Raw genomic sequence first — 18,693 nt, forward strand, 5'->3', positions numbered from 1 at the left:
AGCTCAAGCAAGTCACTGCTTTTACTCCACCATCTTCTCTGAAATATCTTAATAAGTTTTGGGGTATGATTCTGTGGAATTTGTTTTAAGGAAAAATAAGAATTAAATTATAAAAGTTTTAAAAGTAAATGTCAAGATTAATGGCTTCATTGTTCTAGGGAAATGAAGGAAGATAGCTAGTTTGCAAGTAATCACAGAATAGAGAAAGAAAAAAAATAGGTAAAAGTTTTGCATCTTATCGCCACCTCTAGTTAACCCTTTGTTGGTCAGAGACCCTTTCTCTCTCATTTCAGATCAGGTTCCCAAAATACAGGTAAGAAAAAAATGGTGTAAAAATGTAGAGAAACTCTAATTACATTCTGGTTGCAGAAATTTATTTGCTATGTAATCTTAAGCAAGTTATCTATCTCTGTTTGCTCCAGTTTTCTGATCTGTAAAGAGAAAAATAACAATGGTACCCAATTCCTAGGTTTCTTGTGAGTATCAAAGTGCTTAACACAGTGACTGGCATATGCCTAGCACTATATTATTATTATTTCTCTAGCTGAATGCAATTGTTCCATGCCTAATAACTGTAAAATATGTTTAAAATGTCAAAGATAATAACATTAATGTTTTTTTTTAATATGCAATAATTTAGAAATGAAATTGATGTCATCTGAAGATTTGTTTTGTGTATTAATTACATGATATTATTTATGTTATTATTGCATTTCTAAATTCTCTTATGTTATGAAATTTGAGAGACCATTGCAACAGAAATGCTGTTCGATAAAACAATTTTTTAGTCTGAGCACTGTCGCACAGGAACTGAAGTTTTAAAAGAATGTGATAAAAACAGACATTTGAAAACTGTTAACTATTTAATGAGGTATATTTTGTTATAAAACAGGTAATAGTAATGGAAATAATAATGTTTGCAATAATAGCAAATTTTCATTTGGAAAATCTTCGCTATCATGAAAGTGTATGGAGTGGTTTAAAGATAAAGCTTGAACATGTTAATGATGAGTCAATGATCAAGTATTTGCTGTATGCCTGAAGCCCCAGAATATGGTTAGTTTTAATACGTAAGTAAAGGATAAATGAAATGTTAACTGTTAGGGAAATATCAGGAAAATATTCAAGCCCTAAGTTGTGGTTAGTGGACATTTACTAATTAAAGTAAAAATTCCTGGGGACTATAATTTACTACTATTTTGAGCTTTGATTACAGGGACAGTTGTCTGAATTATCATAAAGCCAGTAGCAGAAAGTGGCATGTGCTGCTAAAGGTGGATGTTTGTGCCTGGGAAAAGTTTTGTGGATAACTTTGGTGTGGCCTACAGAAAGATTCTCATGACTTTATTTCCACATTGTGCTATTTCCTTTCTGAAAAAGAAATTTCCCTACCTGGTTAATGCTGAGCCTTGCTCTCACTACCCAGTGACTGCATCACTGGCTGTCAGGTATGATTCATGCCTGGAATCAAACAAAGATAAGGGAGCTTTCCCCCTTTATGATATATGACATTGCTATAACTATGTCTTTTTCTTTTTATGAAAATTCCTGTAATCAAGAAGTTGTGTAAGAACAATTCTGCATCTACTAAATAATAGATTGATATTGAAACATTATTGAGTTACTATAATAAGATGCAGGCATGAACATCTTACAGTTTTAACCTGTATTTATGGTCAAATTATAGTATAAGGATGGTATCCTCCTGAGGGAGAAATGATTAGACAAAGTAAGAAGACAAAGATGTAATGTAAAATGTTGTCTAAATAAATCGAATACTAAATTTTGAGAAAGCAACAGAATTAAACTGTTTTCTATAAAAATTATATACATAGTGATATGATTGGCTTTCAAATTTGTTTATCATGAAGGTTCAGGCTTTGAATATGTTTAGTAATAAGTTCTCAAAATTGGATTGAGGATTTTACACATAAATTTTATTGATAGTAGTAAAGAAAGTGAAATTATTTTCCCATTTTAAAGCATCTGTCTGATAATTTTAAAAGGCAGAAGAGCTTGTTTTACAATTGGACCCTCATAATTAAAAAAAAAAAAAGATTCTTATATCAGTTCCAGGACTTAGTTAAGGATAGAAACAGCAAATGGTATATAAACTGAAATTCTTTGAAGTTTCAAAATTGAAGAGCCAAATTTTAGTTATTTTACTCAATTATAATAAGTCAGAATTATCTAGGAACCTCTAGGTTTGGAACAAGAGAAGTAGAGCCTTTTTAGAGCTGTCCTGACAATAAAGCCTATTGTCCAAGAAAAGATATCTAGGGACTAGATAACTAAGTGAGACATCTGGGACTCAAAATGTGCTGGTTAAATGGACTTTGAGAATGAGTTACAAGAAGATGATGCTAATTAACATTGGTGATAATTATTGTGTTGCTTTAGTCTTTTGTCTCTAGTGCCAGCTTGTGAAACTCTGGTTTCTGATCTCAGCCTTGTGATCCTGGTTTATGTTTAAGTTTTCTTGGTTACCTTGGTGACATGTAGATCTCCCTTCTCAAAACTAGTCCATTGTGAGCCCCCTAAGTTTGATATTTATTGTGACATTAATGTGACCTGATTTAATGTAATTACGCTAATGAATTTCCAAAAAACCTTATTGCACTGTTTGAACCTAGCTCTGTGTGGCTAGGAAACTGGACCATCTCTATGTGCTCTTTAGAGATGCTGACCAGAAACTCAGATCCAAAGATAGATGTAAGGAGTTTTCTCACAATTACATATCTCAAGCAACCTATATGTTTTATATAAAAATTGTCAATCAATCATTGTTTCTGAGGACCCCTACCAGGTCTTCCTGAGTACTCCCACAGCTACCCAACTTGTGGGTGTGTACTCCTGGATCATCTGAAGAAAGCCCCTGCTCCTGAGTGGATGGCAGAACCCTCCAGGGACCTCAAGGTTGATCTAGTATGGACCTAGAAACAGCCAACGCCCAGATGAGATGGCTGTCCCAAGATTCTGGATGAAGGCTGACTATACTCTTCTAGTTTTTTTTTCTCTTCCCTTTTGTTATGTGTCCAGCCACCAAGTCTCTGATTTAAGTGCACATTGTTATTTTCTCCCTCCACATTCTTGGCCTCCCTCTCTTTTCCCCTCAAGGAACTGATCTCCTGGGATAAAAATACCACTTCTTCACTGCTCAGAGGAGGGACTAACAAGTTTTTAGATTTGGCACCTTAACCCCTAAGCAACTTAACATCTTATCCTGGCCCAACCAGCCTCTCATGGCATCTTGGCTTATACCTGCCTCTCCTTTATTGGCCAGAAGGGGAGGGGTTCTTTCAGAACCTTCTCCCTTTGGGCAAAAGGGGAAATGTCAAGATACTATTAAGAGACACCCTGTTTTCCAGAGCTAAGGCCCACCAAGCAAGCTGTGCCCTGAGCTTGGCATAATAACAACCCCCCCATACCTGTAATCACCAATAATTCCCTATCTTATAACTACCAAATGAACCCAATCAAGTGCCCCTCTGCTGCTCCCAGCCATGCTACCCCTGGTTCTGTGCCTCACTGAGCAACCACATGGTTCAACGACCCTAACAACTTGGAGACCAAGAATGCCTATGTTGTGGTCCAGCTGTTTGTGGTTTTCATGTTTAAAAACTCTACCCCTTCCATAAACAAGGGGGCCTCACTTCTTAGGAATGAGGACTTCACCTGCAAGCTGTTTCCCTCACTTTGAAATCAAACTTCTGTTTGGTTCTTGGCTTACTTGCCTGTATCCTGCTGTGTTCAGCTCTGGCTAGCCACAGATTAGAGACTTGTTCAATCCAGTTGACATGTCCAAAGCAAAGAAGAAACTTCACTGAGGGAACCTTTGTCCATTTCCTCTCGTGGTGCTTCTAATAAGTGCATGCAAAACATCACCATAACAGAATGCTTTCTCTAAGCAAAGGACTCAAAGACATGGACACAGAGAAGCATTGATTTTCTTTAAATAGACAGGAAATGACTCATTACTGACACAGAAATAACTCTTGAATTCACTTTCTGTGGACTGTCACACCAGTAACTCATTAGAGTGGAGACTAAAAAAAATTACAAGAAAAGATAAAAATGAGAAAAAGATAAGGCATTCAGTTAGATCAACCCTAATCTGACTTATTAAACAAGCTGAGGTTGCAAAAAAAAAAATCAGAAACAGATGGTGGGAAATACAGTGTTACACATGCTTCCTATTTTTAAAGGAAGTTTACCCAATGTAAATCAATGACTACAATGAGAAACCCCAAGGAGTCTAGAAGCTGCTATGTCCCTTTGCCAGATGGAGATCTGTGCCCATCAAGGACAACAACAACTTAGAAGATCAGCTCTACTATAGAAGCCTATGGAGGAGATTGGATAGGAGATTACAAGGAGGCAGCACCAATACAATCACAATGAACAGGGAGCATCAGTCCAGAGCTATGGAGAACTTCAGAGCTCATCTAATCCAATCACTTCATTTTGCTGATGAAGAAATGAAGCATCACACAGATTGTTGCTGCTCCAAGATCATGAAGTATCAAGTGGAAGAGGCAGGATTTGAAACCAAATTCTTGGACTGTGGAGCTACTGTACTATGCTGCCTCTCAGGAAGGATCACATCATAAAATGATAAAAAGTAATGTAGGGGGAAAGAGCTTAAAGAAATCTTAGAAAATAGATTCAGGAGAGATAATTTAAAAAATTATTGCACTATCTGAAAGCCATGGTAAAAAAAAAAAAGCCTAGACATCATCTTTCAAGAAATTAGCAAGGAAAACTGCCCTGATATTTTAGAACCAGAGGGCAAAATAGAAATGGAAAGAATCCACCCATCACCTCCTGAAAGAAATCCCCAAAGGAAAACTCCTAGGAATATTGTAGCCTAATTCCATACTTCCCAGGTCAAGGAGAAAATATTTCAGGCAGCCAGAAAGAAACAATTTAGGTATTGTGGAAACACAATCAGGATAACACAAGATTTAGCAGCTTCTACATTAAGGGACCACAGGGCATGGAATATAATATTCCAGAGGGCAAAGGACATAGGATTACAACCAAGAATCACCTACCCAGCAAAACTGAGTATAATCCTTCAGGGGAAGAAAATGGATATTCAGTGACATACTGGACTTTCAAGCATTCTTGAGGAAAAGATCAGAGCTGAATAGAAAATTTAACTTTCAAATACAAGACCCAAGTGAAACATGAAGAGATAAACAGGAAAGAGAAATCATAAGAGACATATTAAGGTTAAACTGTTTACATTTCTACATGGAAAGATGGTATTTGTAACTCATGAGACCTTTGTCAGTATTAGGGTAGTTGGAGGGTAAAAATTATATGTATGTATGTATGTAGATAGATAGATAGAGGGCACAGGGTGAGTTGGAGATGAAGAGGTGATATCTGGAGAATAAAATTAAGGGATGAGAGAGGATTATACTGGGAGAAGGGGAAAGGGAGAGTTGGAATGGGGTAAATTATTTCACACAAAATAGACAAGAAAAGGCTTTCACAGTGGAGGGGAAATGGAGGAAGGTGAGAGGGAATGAGTGAATCTTATTCTCATAGGATTTGGCTTAAGGAGGGAATAAGATACACACTCAAATGGGTATGGAAAGCTATCTTACCCTGCAGGAAAATGTGGGGGAGGGGACAAGAGAGCAGGGGGATGATAGAAGGGAGGGCAGATTGGGAGAGGGTGGAATCAGAAGCGAACACTTCTGAGGAGGGACAGGGTCAAAAGAGAGAATAGAATAAATGGGGGGTGGCATAGGATGAAGGGAAAAAGAGTTAGTTTTTTCACAACATGTCTACTATGGAAATGTTTTGCATGACTACACACGTATAACCTGTATTGAGTTGCTTGCCTTTTCAATGAGGGTGGGTGGGGAGAGAGGAAGAGAGGAAATCTTAGTGATGTTAGTTAGAAACAATGCTGAACAAAGAAAAAACTGGAAGGAAGACAACAAATGGATGAAAAATAGAAAAGTGGTGCAAAATTTGAAAAAGAGATGATCTTTTGGTGGCAGCTAGGTGGCACAGTGGATAGGCTTTGGCCTTGGAGTCAGGAGAATCTGAGTTTAAAACCCGCCTCAGACACTTGACACTTACTAGCTGTGTGACCCTGGGCAAGTCACTTAGCCCTGATTGCCTCATGAAAAAGCAAAAAGAAATGATCTTTTCAGCATCAAAGGCAGTGAAGCAACCACATTTGAATTTTAACATCCTAGTCTCCAGAGCACTGCATAAGGATGTGGAAATGCCACTGAGGCAAACAAAGATGGTAGGACAGCTAAACTAGAGCTGGTATACTATATGCAGGGGATGTCTGTGTGAGACGGGGCATGACTCGGAAAACATTGAAGTGTTGATTCTCAGGGTATCTGAAAGAGGGGAGGGTCCCCAAATCATAAAGCAGATATGAGAAATTATTATTATGAAAACAAGGTGACTTAATGTCTCACTTGCTACCCACCTACTCATCTTCCTCCTTTCCCTTCTCTGCCAAATTTTAACAACAATAATCTGCACATGCATCAAGGGCATTATTGATGAAAGGGTGAGAGAGGAGCAGGGAGGCTTTGACAAAGCAACAAGCATTCATTAGATACCTACAAGGTTCCCATCACTGAATGAGGCACAAAGATAAGGATTGGCACAACTCTGCAGTAGACCACATCTTGACAGTAGCCCCACAATAGATTAACAGCACTGGAGAACAAAGTGCTCCCCTGCTTCTGCTGGGGAGCTGGAAAAAGCTCTTGATTTGATAGAGCCAAAGGCCACCTTCAGGACTCTTCTCCAAGCTGTCCCCCAAGCGGGTGCCAAAATCATACAAGATTTTGTGGGAAAATGTAACAACAGAAAATACAAACTGTTCAATTACCTCATGGTGATTAACCTCAAACAGGGACATATGCTCACTAAAGGATTTTCCACACTCATGGAGGTTGTCCATCACAGAACTCAAATGAAGAGGAAAGTGGTCCAGATGGGCTCGATTGTGGGTGATACTGTTAGAATTGCATCCATCCCTGAAACACTGCAAAACCTCCTAAATGAGATCCATAACCACTCACTGAGTTTGGCCTAATTGTCCATAAGGGAAAAGACAAGTAGATAATGCATGTGTGTCATCCAGATGAATATATAGCTTCGGGTGGACAACCCAGAGAGTGTGCCTACCAGTGCACAGATATAGGCAGACATTGCCTCTCTCTGCTCTGGTCAGAGCATCTGGAGTGCACAGTGCCATTATGGGTACTATGAATGGTGACACACTGTGCAGTATTCACAAGATAGTGACTGATGTGCTCAAGGATATTAGGGCCATGTTATACAATGATCAGTTGAAGGAATTGGGTATGTTGAGTATGAAGAAGAGAAGAGAAGGAAGGTTTGGTGGAGGGATATGAGAGCTAAGTAAATATTTGCAGGCCTGTCATTGGAAGAGGCATTATCCTTGTTCTGTCTGGCTCCAGAGGGCAGGACCAGGACTAATGGGGAGAAGCTGGAAAGAGGCGGATTGAAGATTACTATCAGGAGGTGCCTCGTAACTGTTTATTCTTTCTATAAGCAGGATGGGCAGCCATGAGAGCGGATGAGGTTCTCTTCATTGGCATTCTTTAGAGGTGGGATGGTGCCCACTCTGGATGTGTCCAAGAGCCACTTCTTGGTCCCAGTTTGCCTCAGGGTCCCTTCCAAGCTTGTGCTCCTTCTACAAAAGCAGATCACCTCCCTTCTGACTCCTGTTGGTGTTTCACTAACCATCCAAACCTGTTAGGGAAAAAGCAGGCATGAGATTTCACACACTGGTGCAATTTTGTCAAAACAGATAATGGGGAGTTAAGTCTGTCCAGCCACCACAATACTGCAAACCAATCAACACTTCCCTGCTACTTTTCCCTGACACTAGCCTTGATGCAGGAGTGAAAGTGAAGTTAGACATTTCATAGTTATTAGCTGCATGAATGCATTCTAGGAAATTGATTCTGCTCTGTAGGGTGCTTAGATTTGATTAAACAAAAAACACATTTTGCTTTCAGATGAGGGTACAGTCAAAGTCCTTTTTCCTCTCCTAACCTTTCCTGTTTTATCAGACTCCATGGCTTTTCTCTTCTACTATATTAGAACCTCTCTGAGGGCAGAGTGTCTGTCTAGACTTGGGATGAGCTTGGAGAAATCACTGGTGGCAGTTCCAGTGAGACTGATTTTCTAACAGAACAATTCCAAAGTGGAGTAATCTGCCTTGGGATGTCCTTAGGTAGAGGAAGGCTGGCTCCTTGGCAGGACATTGTAGACACAGGAATTCCTGCCCAGGTCTGGCTTAAAATAGGTAACTGAACACATTATGTTTAGAATAATAGGACTTGGGTTCAAATTCCAGTTCTACTCATTACTGCTTGTACATCCTTGGGAAAGTCACTTTATCCCTCATCCTTTCCTCCTCTGTAAAGGGAGGAGATTGGATTCAGTGGCCTCTAAGATCCTGTCCCGCTCTAAATTTCATTCCTTCTCAAGCCTCTCATGGCCCCTTCAAAAGCCCTTTCCCTCACCTTTTCACCCCCAAATCTTGCCTAATTCCCTGAAAAAAATGAAGTCTTTTTCCAACATCTCTCTTATCCTCTCCTTCTCATATCACATCACCAAGATGTCTTCTTTAACTACACCATCCCTCAAACTTGTCTCACAAGAAGTAGTAGGCCTCCTCCTTGACAAGGACAAACCCTCTTTGCATCCAAGTGACCCCATTCCATCTCATCTACTTTAGCAGAATCTCTCCTCTACCACCTCCACTTTTTTCCCAGTCTACTGGCTGCTTCCCTGCTTAAAAAACTGTCCATCCTTAATAAAGCCTCACACAATCCTATTAAATCTGCTACTTATAATTCTATATCTCTTTTCCTTGTCTCAGCTAAATTTCTTGAGAAGGTCATCTGTACTCAGTGTCTCTACTTCCTCTTCTCTCTCTCTCTCTCTCTCTCTCTCTCTCTCTCTCTCTCTCTCTCTCAGTTGGAATTATGTGACTTGGCCAAGGTCACACAGCTAGTAAGTGTTTGAAACTGGATTTGAATTCAGGTCCTCTTGAGTCCTCAGGACCTCAGGACTGGTGCTCTATCCACCATGCCACCTAGCTGCCCTTCTTATTCTCTTCTCTCTATAGTCTTGTTTCTGACCTCATTATTTGCCAAAACTGCTCTCTCCAAACTCACCAATGATCTCTTAATTGTCTAATCCAATGGCTTTGTTCAATTCTCATCTTTCTTGACCTTCCTGCAGCCTTGGACACTGTCCATCACCCTCTTTTCCTCAACATTCTTTCCTCTCTTGGTTTTTAAGACTGTTCTCTCCTGGTTCTCCTACTCTCTGTATAATTGCTTTCTTGGTTTCCTTTACAGGATCTTCATCAGGTTATGCCCAGGAATGAAGGGTGCCCCTCCCCCAGCTGAGTCCTGGGCTACGTTGTTTCACTTGATGATCTCATCAGCTCTCCGGGATTCAATGATCATCTCTATGCTCTTGATTCTCAGGTCCACTTAATCAGCCATAACCTCTCTCAAGCCACAGTGTCACATCTCCAACTGCCTTTCAGACATTTCAAACTGGGTGTCCTGTCAACATCTCAAACTCAACATTCCTCCAACTGAACTAATTATCTTTTCCCCAAACCTTCCCCTCTTTTCCACTCTCCTATTGGGAGGAGGGCACTGCTGTCCTTCCAGTCAGCCAGACTCACAACTGTGGCATCATCCCTGACTTCTCACTCTTTCTCAGCCCAACTCCCACATTCAATTCATTGCCAAGCCCTGACAATTTTACCTTTATAACACAACTCCAATGTGCCCTCCTCTCCTTTGATCCTGCCACCACACTGGTGCAGTCCCCGATAACTTTCTCTGTAGACTACTGAAATAGCCTGCTGATGGGTCTGTCTCCCCATTACAGACCATTCTTCATTAAGCTGTCAGAGACATTTCTAAAGCACAAGTCTCACCATGTAACCCCAAACCCTAATCAGTCAACTCCAGTGGCTCACCATCACCCCCAGGATTCCATATAAATATCTTTTATTTGGTGTTCAATGCTCTTCATAACCTGGCCCTTCCTATCTCTCCAGTCTTCTTCCAACTTACTGCTCCTAGCTTCCTTGCTGTTATTTTTCAATTCAATTCCATTCCTTTCACAAGAAATTCCAACTTCTGACTCTGCTCATGTCTGGAATCCTCTCCCTCCTTATCTCTGCCTCCTGATCTCCCCCTATTCCTTCAAGACTGAGCTTAAATTCCCTTTTTTGAGATTTGGCTAAAAAACAAGCTGATCATTTGCACCCTCAATCCTCCAGTGTTTTCTCTGGGATTACTGCCATTTCTGTTATATGTATCATGTATGTGAATAATTGTTTACACAATAGCTCCCCCCAACCCTGTGACTCCTTGAAAGTAGGGACCCTGATGTTTTAGCACTTAGCACAGTGCCTAACACCTACTAAGCATCAATCAATGCTCATTAATTGATTGATTTATCATGATTTGTGACCTTTGAGGGCCATTACAACTGTGAGATTCTAAAAAAATCTATGATTTATATTTGCAAGAATGGCTAAGAATTGGAAATTGAAAATATGCTCATCAATTGAGGAATGGCTAAACAAGCTATCATACATGATTGTACTGGAATATTATTATGCTATAAGAAATGATAAGGGGCAGCTCGGTGGCACAGTGGATAAAGCACTGGTCCTGAAGTCAGGAGGACCTGAGTTCAAATATGGCCTCAGACCAAACACTTCACACCTACTATCTGTGTGACCCTGGGCAAGTCACTTAACCCCAATTGCCTAAAAATTAGAAAAAAACAATACCAATAGAAATGATGAGCAGGATGCTCTCAGAAAAACCTGGAAAGACATATATAAACTGATGAGAAGTGAAATGAGAAGAACCAGAACAGTGTACATAGTCACAGCAATATTGTATGATGAAAAACTGTGAATGACTTAGGTTCTTCTCAGCAATACAATGATCAAAGACAGTCCCAAAGGACTCATGATAAAGAATGGTATTCCTCTCCAAAGAAAGGACTGATAGATGAGTCTGAAAGCATTCTTTCTTTCTTTTCCTTTCTTCTTTCTTTCTTTCTTTCTTTCTTTCTTTCTTTCTTTCTTTCTTTCTTTCTTTCTTTCTTTCTTTCTTTCTTCTTTTTCTTTTTCTTCTTTTCCTTTCCTTCCTTCCTTCCTTCCTTCCTTCCTTCCTTCCTTCCTTCCTTCTTCCTTTCTTTCTTCCTTCCTTCCTTCCTTCCTTCCTTCCTTTCTTTCTTTCTTTCTTTCTTTCTTTCTTTCTTTCTTTCTTTTCTTTCTTTCTTTCTTTCTTTCTTTTTCTTTTCAAGTTTTCTTCCACAAAATGACTAATATGGAAAGAATTTACATGATTGCACATATATAACTTATATCAGATTGCTTACCATCTCAGGGAGGGAGGGATAAACTTTGGAACTCAAAACTTAAGGAAAATAATGAATGTTAAAGTTGTTTTTGTATGTAATTGGGGAAAAATATAATCTTATTAAAGGGGCTTGTGTGTGTGGAAAATGTCTGTGATTTCATCAATGTCAGAAACCCCTGGTGTGGGAGTTCATTTTACTAGTTCTGATCACAAGTCAACTTTGATATTGTTGAAAAGCCTTAGGGTGAACTTTCTTGAAGGGGTCAGTGACTTAAGTGACCCTTCACTTCTGGCCCTAAATGACAGAAGCAAGGCCAAGTATGGTGTGAAAAGCCTTGTAACCCCTCCCCCTCCCCAGGGATCTCCTAGACTGGTCCCTTAAGAAACCTTTCCCTTAAGTTACTCCACATCAAGTCATCTGGCTCTGCTTAGTTACATTATAGACTTTTATTTTCTGAAAATAGAATATGCAAACAGAATATTTCATAACATCTTTTCAGCATGGACTCCTCTAGGCTAAATCCATATTTAAATACAACACGATTTGATATTGAATGTTCACTCTCCATGTGCAGGGTTCAGTCATCTGGGGAAAGTAGCACCTGCTTCTTTTTCTTGGGAAGTGGGTTAAGACTGTCTCCTGGCTGAACTCTTCCTCTGCAAAGTCACACTACTGGCCAGGAACAGTGTGTCAAGGATGTCCATTCAGCCCTGGACCCCCTCCCCCACAGCACCCAAGGCAATGGAGGGCGGGGATGGAGATAAGGGCTGTCACTTTGCATAGAAGGGATAGGCTGGTCCCTATGGCGGGTGACAGATCCGAAAGGTATGGAGTCCTTCCTGGGTTGTAGGGCAGTGGCCCATATCCTTTCTAGGGCCTGTCACTTGGGGTCTGTCACTGTTCTGGGAGGCAGGAGAAACACTTATGAGGGAAAGGACTACACAAAGCATTGTGACAGGCAAACACCACAGAACACTGTGATACAGCTGGTGGGTAACTCATGGAATAAAGTTTCCTGCTCCTTTGGCCTCAGCACGGAAGGAAGTGATAGGTGACCCAGAGTGGTCTAAAGCAGGGAACCTCCACTCAAGTGGGCTTCTGGCTCCCTGGAGGATAGTGTGTGCCAAGTGGCTAGGGCACAATGTGGAAGTCCACCTTGATGCTTGCTTCTCACTCTCTGAGCATGGATTTAAGAGCCCACTTTGTCAGAGATATTCCATTCATGGGTACAGTGAGGACAGCTATGCCCCGCGACCCATGGGAACCTGCTGGCAACGTGGATGAGGCAGGCATGAAAGACAGACCAGAGAGAGGCTGTGATGTCAGGGCAAAGCTGGGGGTGGGGTGGGGACATAGTGTTAGGAAAGTCTCAACACAACTTTTGCTCTGTGTGTGTGTGTGTGTGTGTGCACATGTGTACGTGTGTGTTACTAGTGCTATGCTCTGAAGGAGGTGGCAGGTAAGGGCCCTAAACCTTTCATAGTTGCTATGGCCTCAGTCTACTCTGTTATGGGTGGACAGCTCCTCCCCTTTGACCCAGCAGAGTCCTACCCTTGCCCTGCTGGGTAAAGCCAACCCTCTTTCCAAAAGGCTGATTATCATGGACACAGGCACATCCTCTGAGAGGTCAATACTTTGTGCCCAGGTATTAATGGGAATGTGAAGATAGCTCTAAATACCCCCCTCCTCAAATGCCCATCTGGGAAGGGATCCCCAACTGTAACAAGGTAGGGGCAGTTAAGTCTGTGAGAAGAGGTCTGGAAATTCTGCAGAGGAGTGAGTTCCCATATTAGACACAGTACTCAATTCGTCACTGAAAATTAGCCCAGTTCTTTGAAGGTTGAAATGGGACTGAGTGGGTCTCGTGTGATCAGCCATTCCATCTTATTTTCACACAATTGCAGAGGATAACTGTGGTCTTTAATGAGTGAATGACAAAAAATGTGCTGCCTGGACCTGGGCAGTGATGGCCTCGGAGCCCCTGAGCAGCCCAAAAGTATCTACTGGACAAGCAACATGAAGCTGGTCTAGACACACAGCACAGGGTCAGGGACAGTAGCATGTTCGTTAAAGTGGGTCATTATCAAAGCTGTTCTGAAACCTCAAACAAAGCTTAGTGTCACTAGGACAATGAGTGCAGAACGGACTTGGTGGAGCCACAATGCAATGGACTGACGCCAGCAGGCTTTCTCGGGCTGCTAAGGCTGTGACTGTCATCGTCGTTTGGTGAAAGACACATCGAACACCAGAAAACAGCGAATGAAGCCACCCAAGAGGCGTCATGCTGGAGATGGCCAAAAAAGTCCCCTGGGCGAGACACACAGACTTGACCGGCCCCTCATCCTCTCCTGGGGAGGACTGGCGGGGAGGGGCCGCTGAGGGCCACAGCCGAGACGCAGCCTTAGCCCTAGAAGCCGTTTCTAGAGGCAGCATCGTTCTCATGGAGGGGACGCTGTTTAGAAAGCCCAGGACTTCTGTCACTTTGGATTAGGGTCAGGGTTGAGGTGCGGAGGAGTGAGGGAGAGATGGGCTGCACTTAGCTCGGCTATGAAACGAATCAGGAGGCCACGCCTCCCTGGTGAGTGAATTGGGGAAAGACAAACAACCGGCCTGTAAGATCCCGGCCGCATCTTCACAAATTCCGGTCTCATTCTCGCGTAGCTCCATTGCCGGCCGCTGACCCCTGTCCCCACTTCTCCCGCCCTTTCTCTTCTTCTCCAGCATGTGGTCGGAAAGAGCCGAGGGAGCCCAGCGCAGCCGCGAGAAGGCGGTGCTGTCCAGCCGAGCAGGGAGTGATCGGCGGGGACCAGACTCCCCTCCCCAGTCCCGCTTGTCCCACGCCTCATACAGTCGTTTCATTCCTCCAAGGGCCTGTTTTGATGTTTCCCGTGCTATCGGGGCAGTACACCATGGCTTCCTCCAGGTTCCCCGTGGGCAGCCCATTGTGGGTAGCTGTGTTACACGGCAGCGCCTGTGTCCGCGGATGCATCTCGAAGTGAGCTGCGCGGGGCACGAGCTCCCCCTCGGACATTTGGGCGCAGCTGCACATGACGGTGCTGGCGTCACTGCTTTCGGGCTGGTTGATGGTGGGGAAGGGGTCGTTCTGGCCACAGCAGGACCGGTGGTGGACAGGCTGGCCCTCGTGCGTACTGTGGGGACTGTCCGTGTGCGAGCTGCGGATGCTGCCGCCGTCCAGGCTGGACGGGATGTGGTAGGCGTATTCTCTCTCCGCCGCCGCGGCCCGGTGCCGGCTGAAGTAGCGGGGCTTGGCTCGGCTCTTCAGACACCTGTGCAGGTGCGTGTTGGAACGGAAGGCGTCCTCCCTGTGCACGTGGATGTGGGCCTCGTCTTCCATCAGCTGTTCGCAGTGCATTTTGGCGCAGCAGGGGGTGACTGGGGACAGACAGTTGACGTGGTTCTGGGCCGCATGCAGATTGGTCAGCTTGCAAGGGCCGACCGGGGAGTGACTGAAGCCGCCGGCTTTGCTCAGACACGGGGAGTCCTGGAGACAGGGGGTGTGGATCTGGGCATCCCCGTTGGCATTCACCTGAGCGCGGGCGTGGACCTGCATGGCGTAGGTGTTTCTCCGTGAAGGGCAGCAGGACCACCAGCAGTGCCAGACATCTTCTCGCTTTGCGCAGTGGTGGATCAGAATGAAGAGCCCCAAGGTCACGCAGAAGGCTCCGTAGAGGCAGCTGAAGATCATGTCCAAGAAGGGGCCCTGCGACACAGCGAGGGCCCCGAAGGTCCAGGTGGCCAGGAAGAGGAAGAGGGTGAAGGCTGCTGCCCGGAGCTGAGCCTTAAAGGAATGCTCATTCTCCAGGAGGGAGGCGGAGATCATGGAGCAGGCTGCCGCGGGGCCAGCTCCAGGGTCCCCCAGGTGACCGTGGCTGGCCTCCGGAACTGCCAGCCTCTGCTGCTCTTCTCTCCTCTCCTTGAGCTCATATTTGCGCTCCGGATGGCGCCTCAGCTGGACATAGGTGCAGAGAAAATAAACACAGGTGACCAGCACAATGAAGGCCACGGGCCCGTAAAAGGCCCCCAGGCTCGGCTCCCAGGCCATCCAGCAGCTGCAGAAGAGGGAAGCAGAGTTAGGATGTCCTTAAGAAAACCGGAGGAAACACAACAAATTTGCCGCCCCAACCCGTGTGCTGTAGGACTGATGATGCACTGGACTAGACTCGGAACACAGCTGCTGGGTGGAAGATGAGTATGGAAAGGAAAAAAAAAAATCAGGCTCTGCCTTGAGACATCCCAGTCTGCCATACGTCCTCATTCCACGGTCATGGACTCAGGGGCAATTCAGTAATTGGTCTGATGGTAACTGAGAATTGGGTGTGGGGGAGGGGACAGAAGTACTTCAAAGCATCGCCCCTCCCCCCACCCCCAACTCCCAGCAGGAAATGCTGCTAATCCAGGCCTGGGCACATAGGCAGGGAGTGTTCACACTCAGCTCCTGCACACAGGCCAAAGAAAGGGTCCTGCCTGCCTGCCTGGCTTCCCTTCACGACCTACTTTCCACATTTTGTAGTTTTCACTTATAAAGAACAAATATCTTAAGGGGAAGTACCTTCCCTGGGTCATTCTATGTCTTTGGGGGTGATCACCATACCAACAGAGGACTTGTGGAGCACCAAGAATTCATTGCCACCACTGCCCTGCATTGAGACAACTGAATCCTCTGGACTCTGAGGAGGAGGAGGAAGAAAAAGAGGGGAAGGTAGGGGGGAGAGGGATGGAGAGGGAGGGAAGGGGAGGAGATGGAAGAGAAAGGAAGGGGGAAAGGAAGGAGGAGGAAGAAGGGAAGGGGAAGGGGGAGGGGGACAGGAGGAGTGGGAAAGGGAGAGAAAGGGGGAAGTAGAGGGGGAGGGGAGGAAGAGGGAGGGGGGAGAGGGAAAGGAAATGTGAAGAGAGGAAGGGAGAAGGGGAGAAGCAAGAAGAACAGGAAGAGAGAGAGAGAGAGAGAGAGAGAGAGAGAGAGAGAGAGAGGGAGGGGCAAAGGAGTGAGGAGAAGGGCAGACTTCTTCCCAACTGTAAGTACAGAACATTCCCAAGGCAGTCTTATCGCATAAGTTGGGGAGGGGACCCCAGAAATAGAGTAGCAGAGAAGAGGGCAAGGGACTCATCCAAGGTCACACAGTCATGGATGTCATTAATGGATCTCTGGCTTCCCTGACTGCTCACCCATACTCTTGGCTGCCCTGGGCTTTGTATCAGTGTTTGATGCCAGGAGGCTGGAATGAGATGCCCTGCAGATGTGAACCTTGTCAGGATATAAAGCATTCTCATTCTGTAGGGTATGAGTCTCAGCACATGGTGGCATCTTCCACTGTGGCTGAATGCTTGGAGCTTGTGCCAATGTCCCACTGGGGAATTCTTTGTCCAAGCTGGCTGTGGTCCTGGACCACGGAGTGATCAGTGTATTCTGGCCTTGCTCCAGGCTGAGTCAGTGTAACTATCCAGAGAACTGGTAAACCCAGATTAAGTCCCCCGAGAATTTGCCACAGCCCCAATGCCATCCACTGCTAGTTTCTGGACCCATGTTTATGCTATCACAAGGGCTGCTTGGAAATGACATGCTTTGATGTATGTCCATAGTATTCTCTTTTCCTTTATCATGGATCCTTCCAGTCACTTGGTAAGAATGATTCAAATACAGCCTGACCCTGAGCAAGTCACTTAGCCCATTTTCTTCAGGCTATAGATGAGCTGGGAAGCAAACAAGCAGGAATAACCTGAAGTAAGGGCCTTCAGCCCATGCCATGTGAGGCTCATGGGAATGTTTAGGCACATTTAGCTTTTAGAGGAGAAGATTTGGGGGGGTGGGGTCAGGACAGCTGTGTTCATGGGCCATTCATGGGGCACAGGATGGGGAGGGGGTGTTGCCCCCAATTTAGATGCCAGTATCAGGAAAGGCTTCCCTGTATGAAATCTATCCCCAAATTGGATGGATTGCTTGGGGAGGGGGAAGTGTTCCCCTTCCCTAGAGTAAAGGCTGGGTGACCATTTCTTAGGTGTGGTGTAGATAGGGCTGTTTTATATTCAGGCCTGCATTGGAATTTGTGCTTTTCAACTCAGAATGTGATGCTGTATTTGCAACAGGAAGCATTAATTTCTGCTGCCCAAGACCACTCTGGCTTCTTTTGGTTTTATATGATTCACGATGAACTTATCATTGGCTGAAATACATGAGTTATTTCCCTACATGAAATGCTGAGCCAGGTCTCTACTAGTCTTTACTTGGGTAATTCATTTCTTGAACCCAGTCATGTTTTCACATTTGTTTCCATTACATTTAACCTTGTTGTGTGGAAATCATTTTGAGCCCTGAGCCAGCCGTGTTAGGGATCCTCCTAGTTTTGTGCTTCATTCAAGTCAGTTTTAAGTGTGTCTTTGGTCTCTGCCTTCAAGGCATCAGTGACCATGCACATCTGATGTCAGTTAGAAACCTGGAAAAATGGACCCAGAGAAGTCCTACAACCCAGATTCAATGGATCAGCAACAGAAGCACAGGGAAGAGGTGGGGTGGGGCTAGGATAAAGCTTGCCTGATGAACTAGCTCTGCTTGGTGACTGCACATTCACTGCACCCAGCAGGGTGACAGCTTATGAAAGGTAAGTGCCATCCTGGGCTACACTGAGAGGACTAGAAGAGGATGAGGCAGCCCCCATCCAGAGCCCCATTTGGAATCAGTGCTGGGAACCACACCTGCTAAGAGTGTCAGCAGAGGGGAAAGGGAAACACAGGAAGGGTGGGAAGTCTATGTCCTAGGAGAAGCACTTTGTCCAGAAAATGGCGGTCCACAGAGTTTCCCTCTGACTTGCTGGTGCTCTCCAGAACAACCCATCCATACTTTTTACCCAACTGACAATCTCCTTAAACTACACTCAGTCACATTTAACTGTCTGTATGAGGATTCCCTAATTTTCCTTTCTTTGTCCTTCCATTTCCATTTGGCAGACCACACTGGAAGCCTGCTCTTGAATAGGAGACAGATAGGATGCTGATTTCCTTGGTCTAAGGACATGATCTAAGACAATTGTCAGGAGGGATGTGACATGGAAAGAGACAAGCCCCATTTCTGGTTGGCTCTTCTCTGGCTCTCTCGTAATGCTGAGCCTAACGCAGGGTCTTGCTGAACGTGTGATGAATGGACACATGGACCATTAGCTACAGAAACGTCAGTGGCTGCAGCATCCCTCGGCCAGTACATGTTTGTGCCTGTGCACAGAGTAATAGTACAGATGGGATGGGAGGCCTCAG

General features: G+C 44.4%; 1 protein-coding gene across 1 annotated transcript in view; it reads right to left on the reverse strand.

Annotated features, from left to right (window-relative positions):
- Positions 1–11,854: 11,854 nt before the first annotated feature.
- The window catches only part of ADGRA1 (adhesion G protein-coupled receptor A1), a 288,662-nt gene continuing 281,823 nt past the window's right edge, over positions 11,855–18,693 (reverse strand). Inside the window, exon 19 of the mRNA XM_020973047.2 lies at positions 11,855–15,500. Coding sequence (XP_020828706.1) covers positions 14,273–15,500 — 1,228 coding nt within the window. The 3' untranslated portion in view covers positions 11,855–14,272. The remainder of the gene's footprint in view (positions 15,501–18,693) is intronic.

This window comes from Phascolarctos cinereus, unplaced genomic scaffold (assembly GCF_003287225.1).
Source record: "Phascolarctos cinereus isolate Bilbo 61053 unplaced genomic scaffold, phaCin_HiC Scaffold_3;HRSCAF=262, whole genome shotgun sequence".
Lineage (NCBI taxonomy): Eukaryota > Metazoa > Chordata > Mammalia > Diprotodontia > Phascolarctidae > Phascolarctos > Phascolarctos cinereus.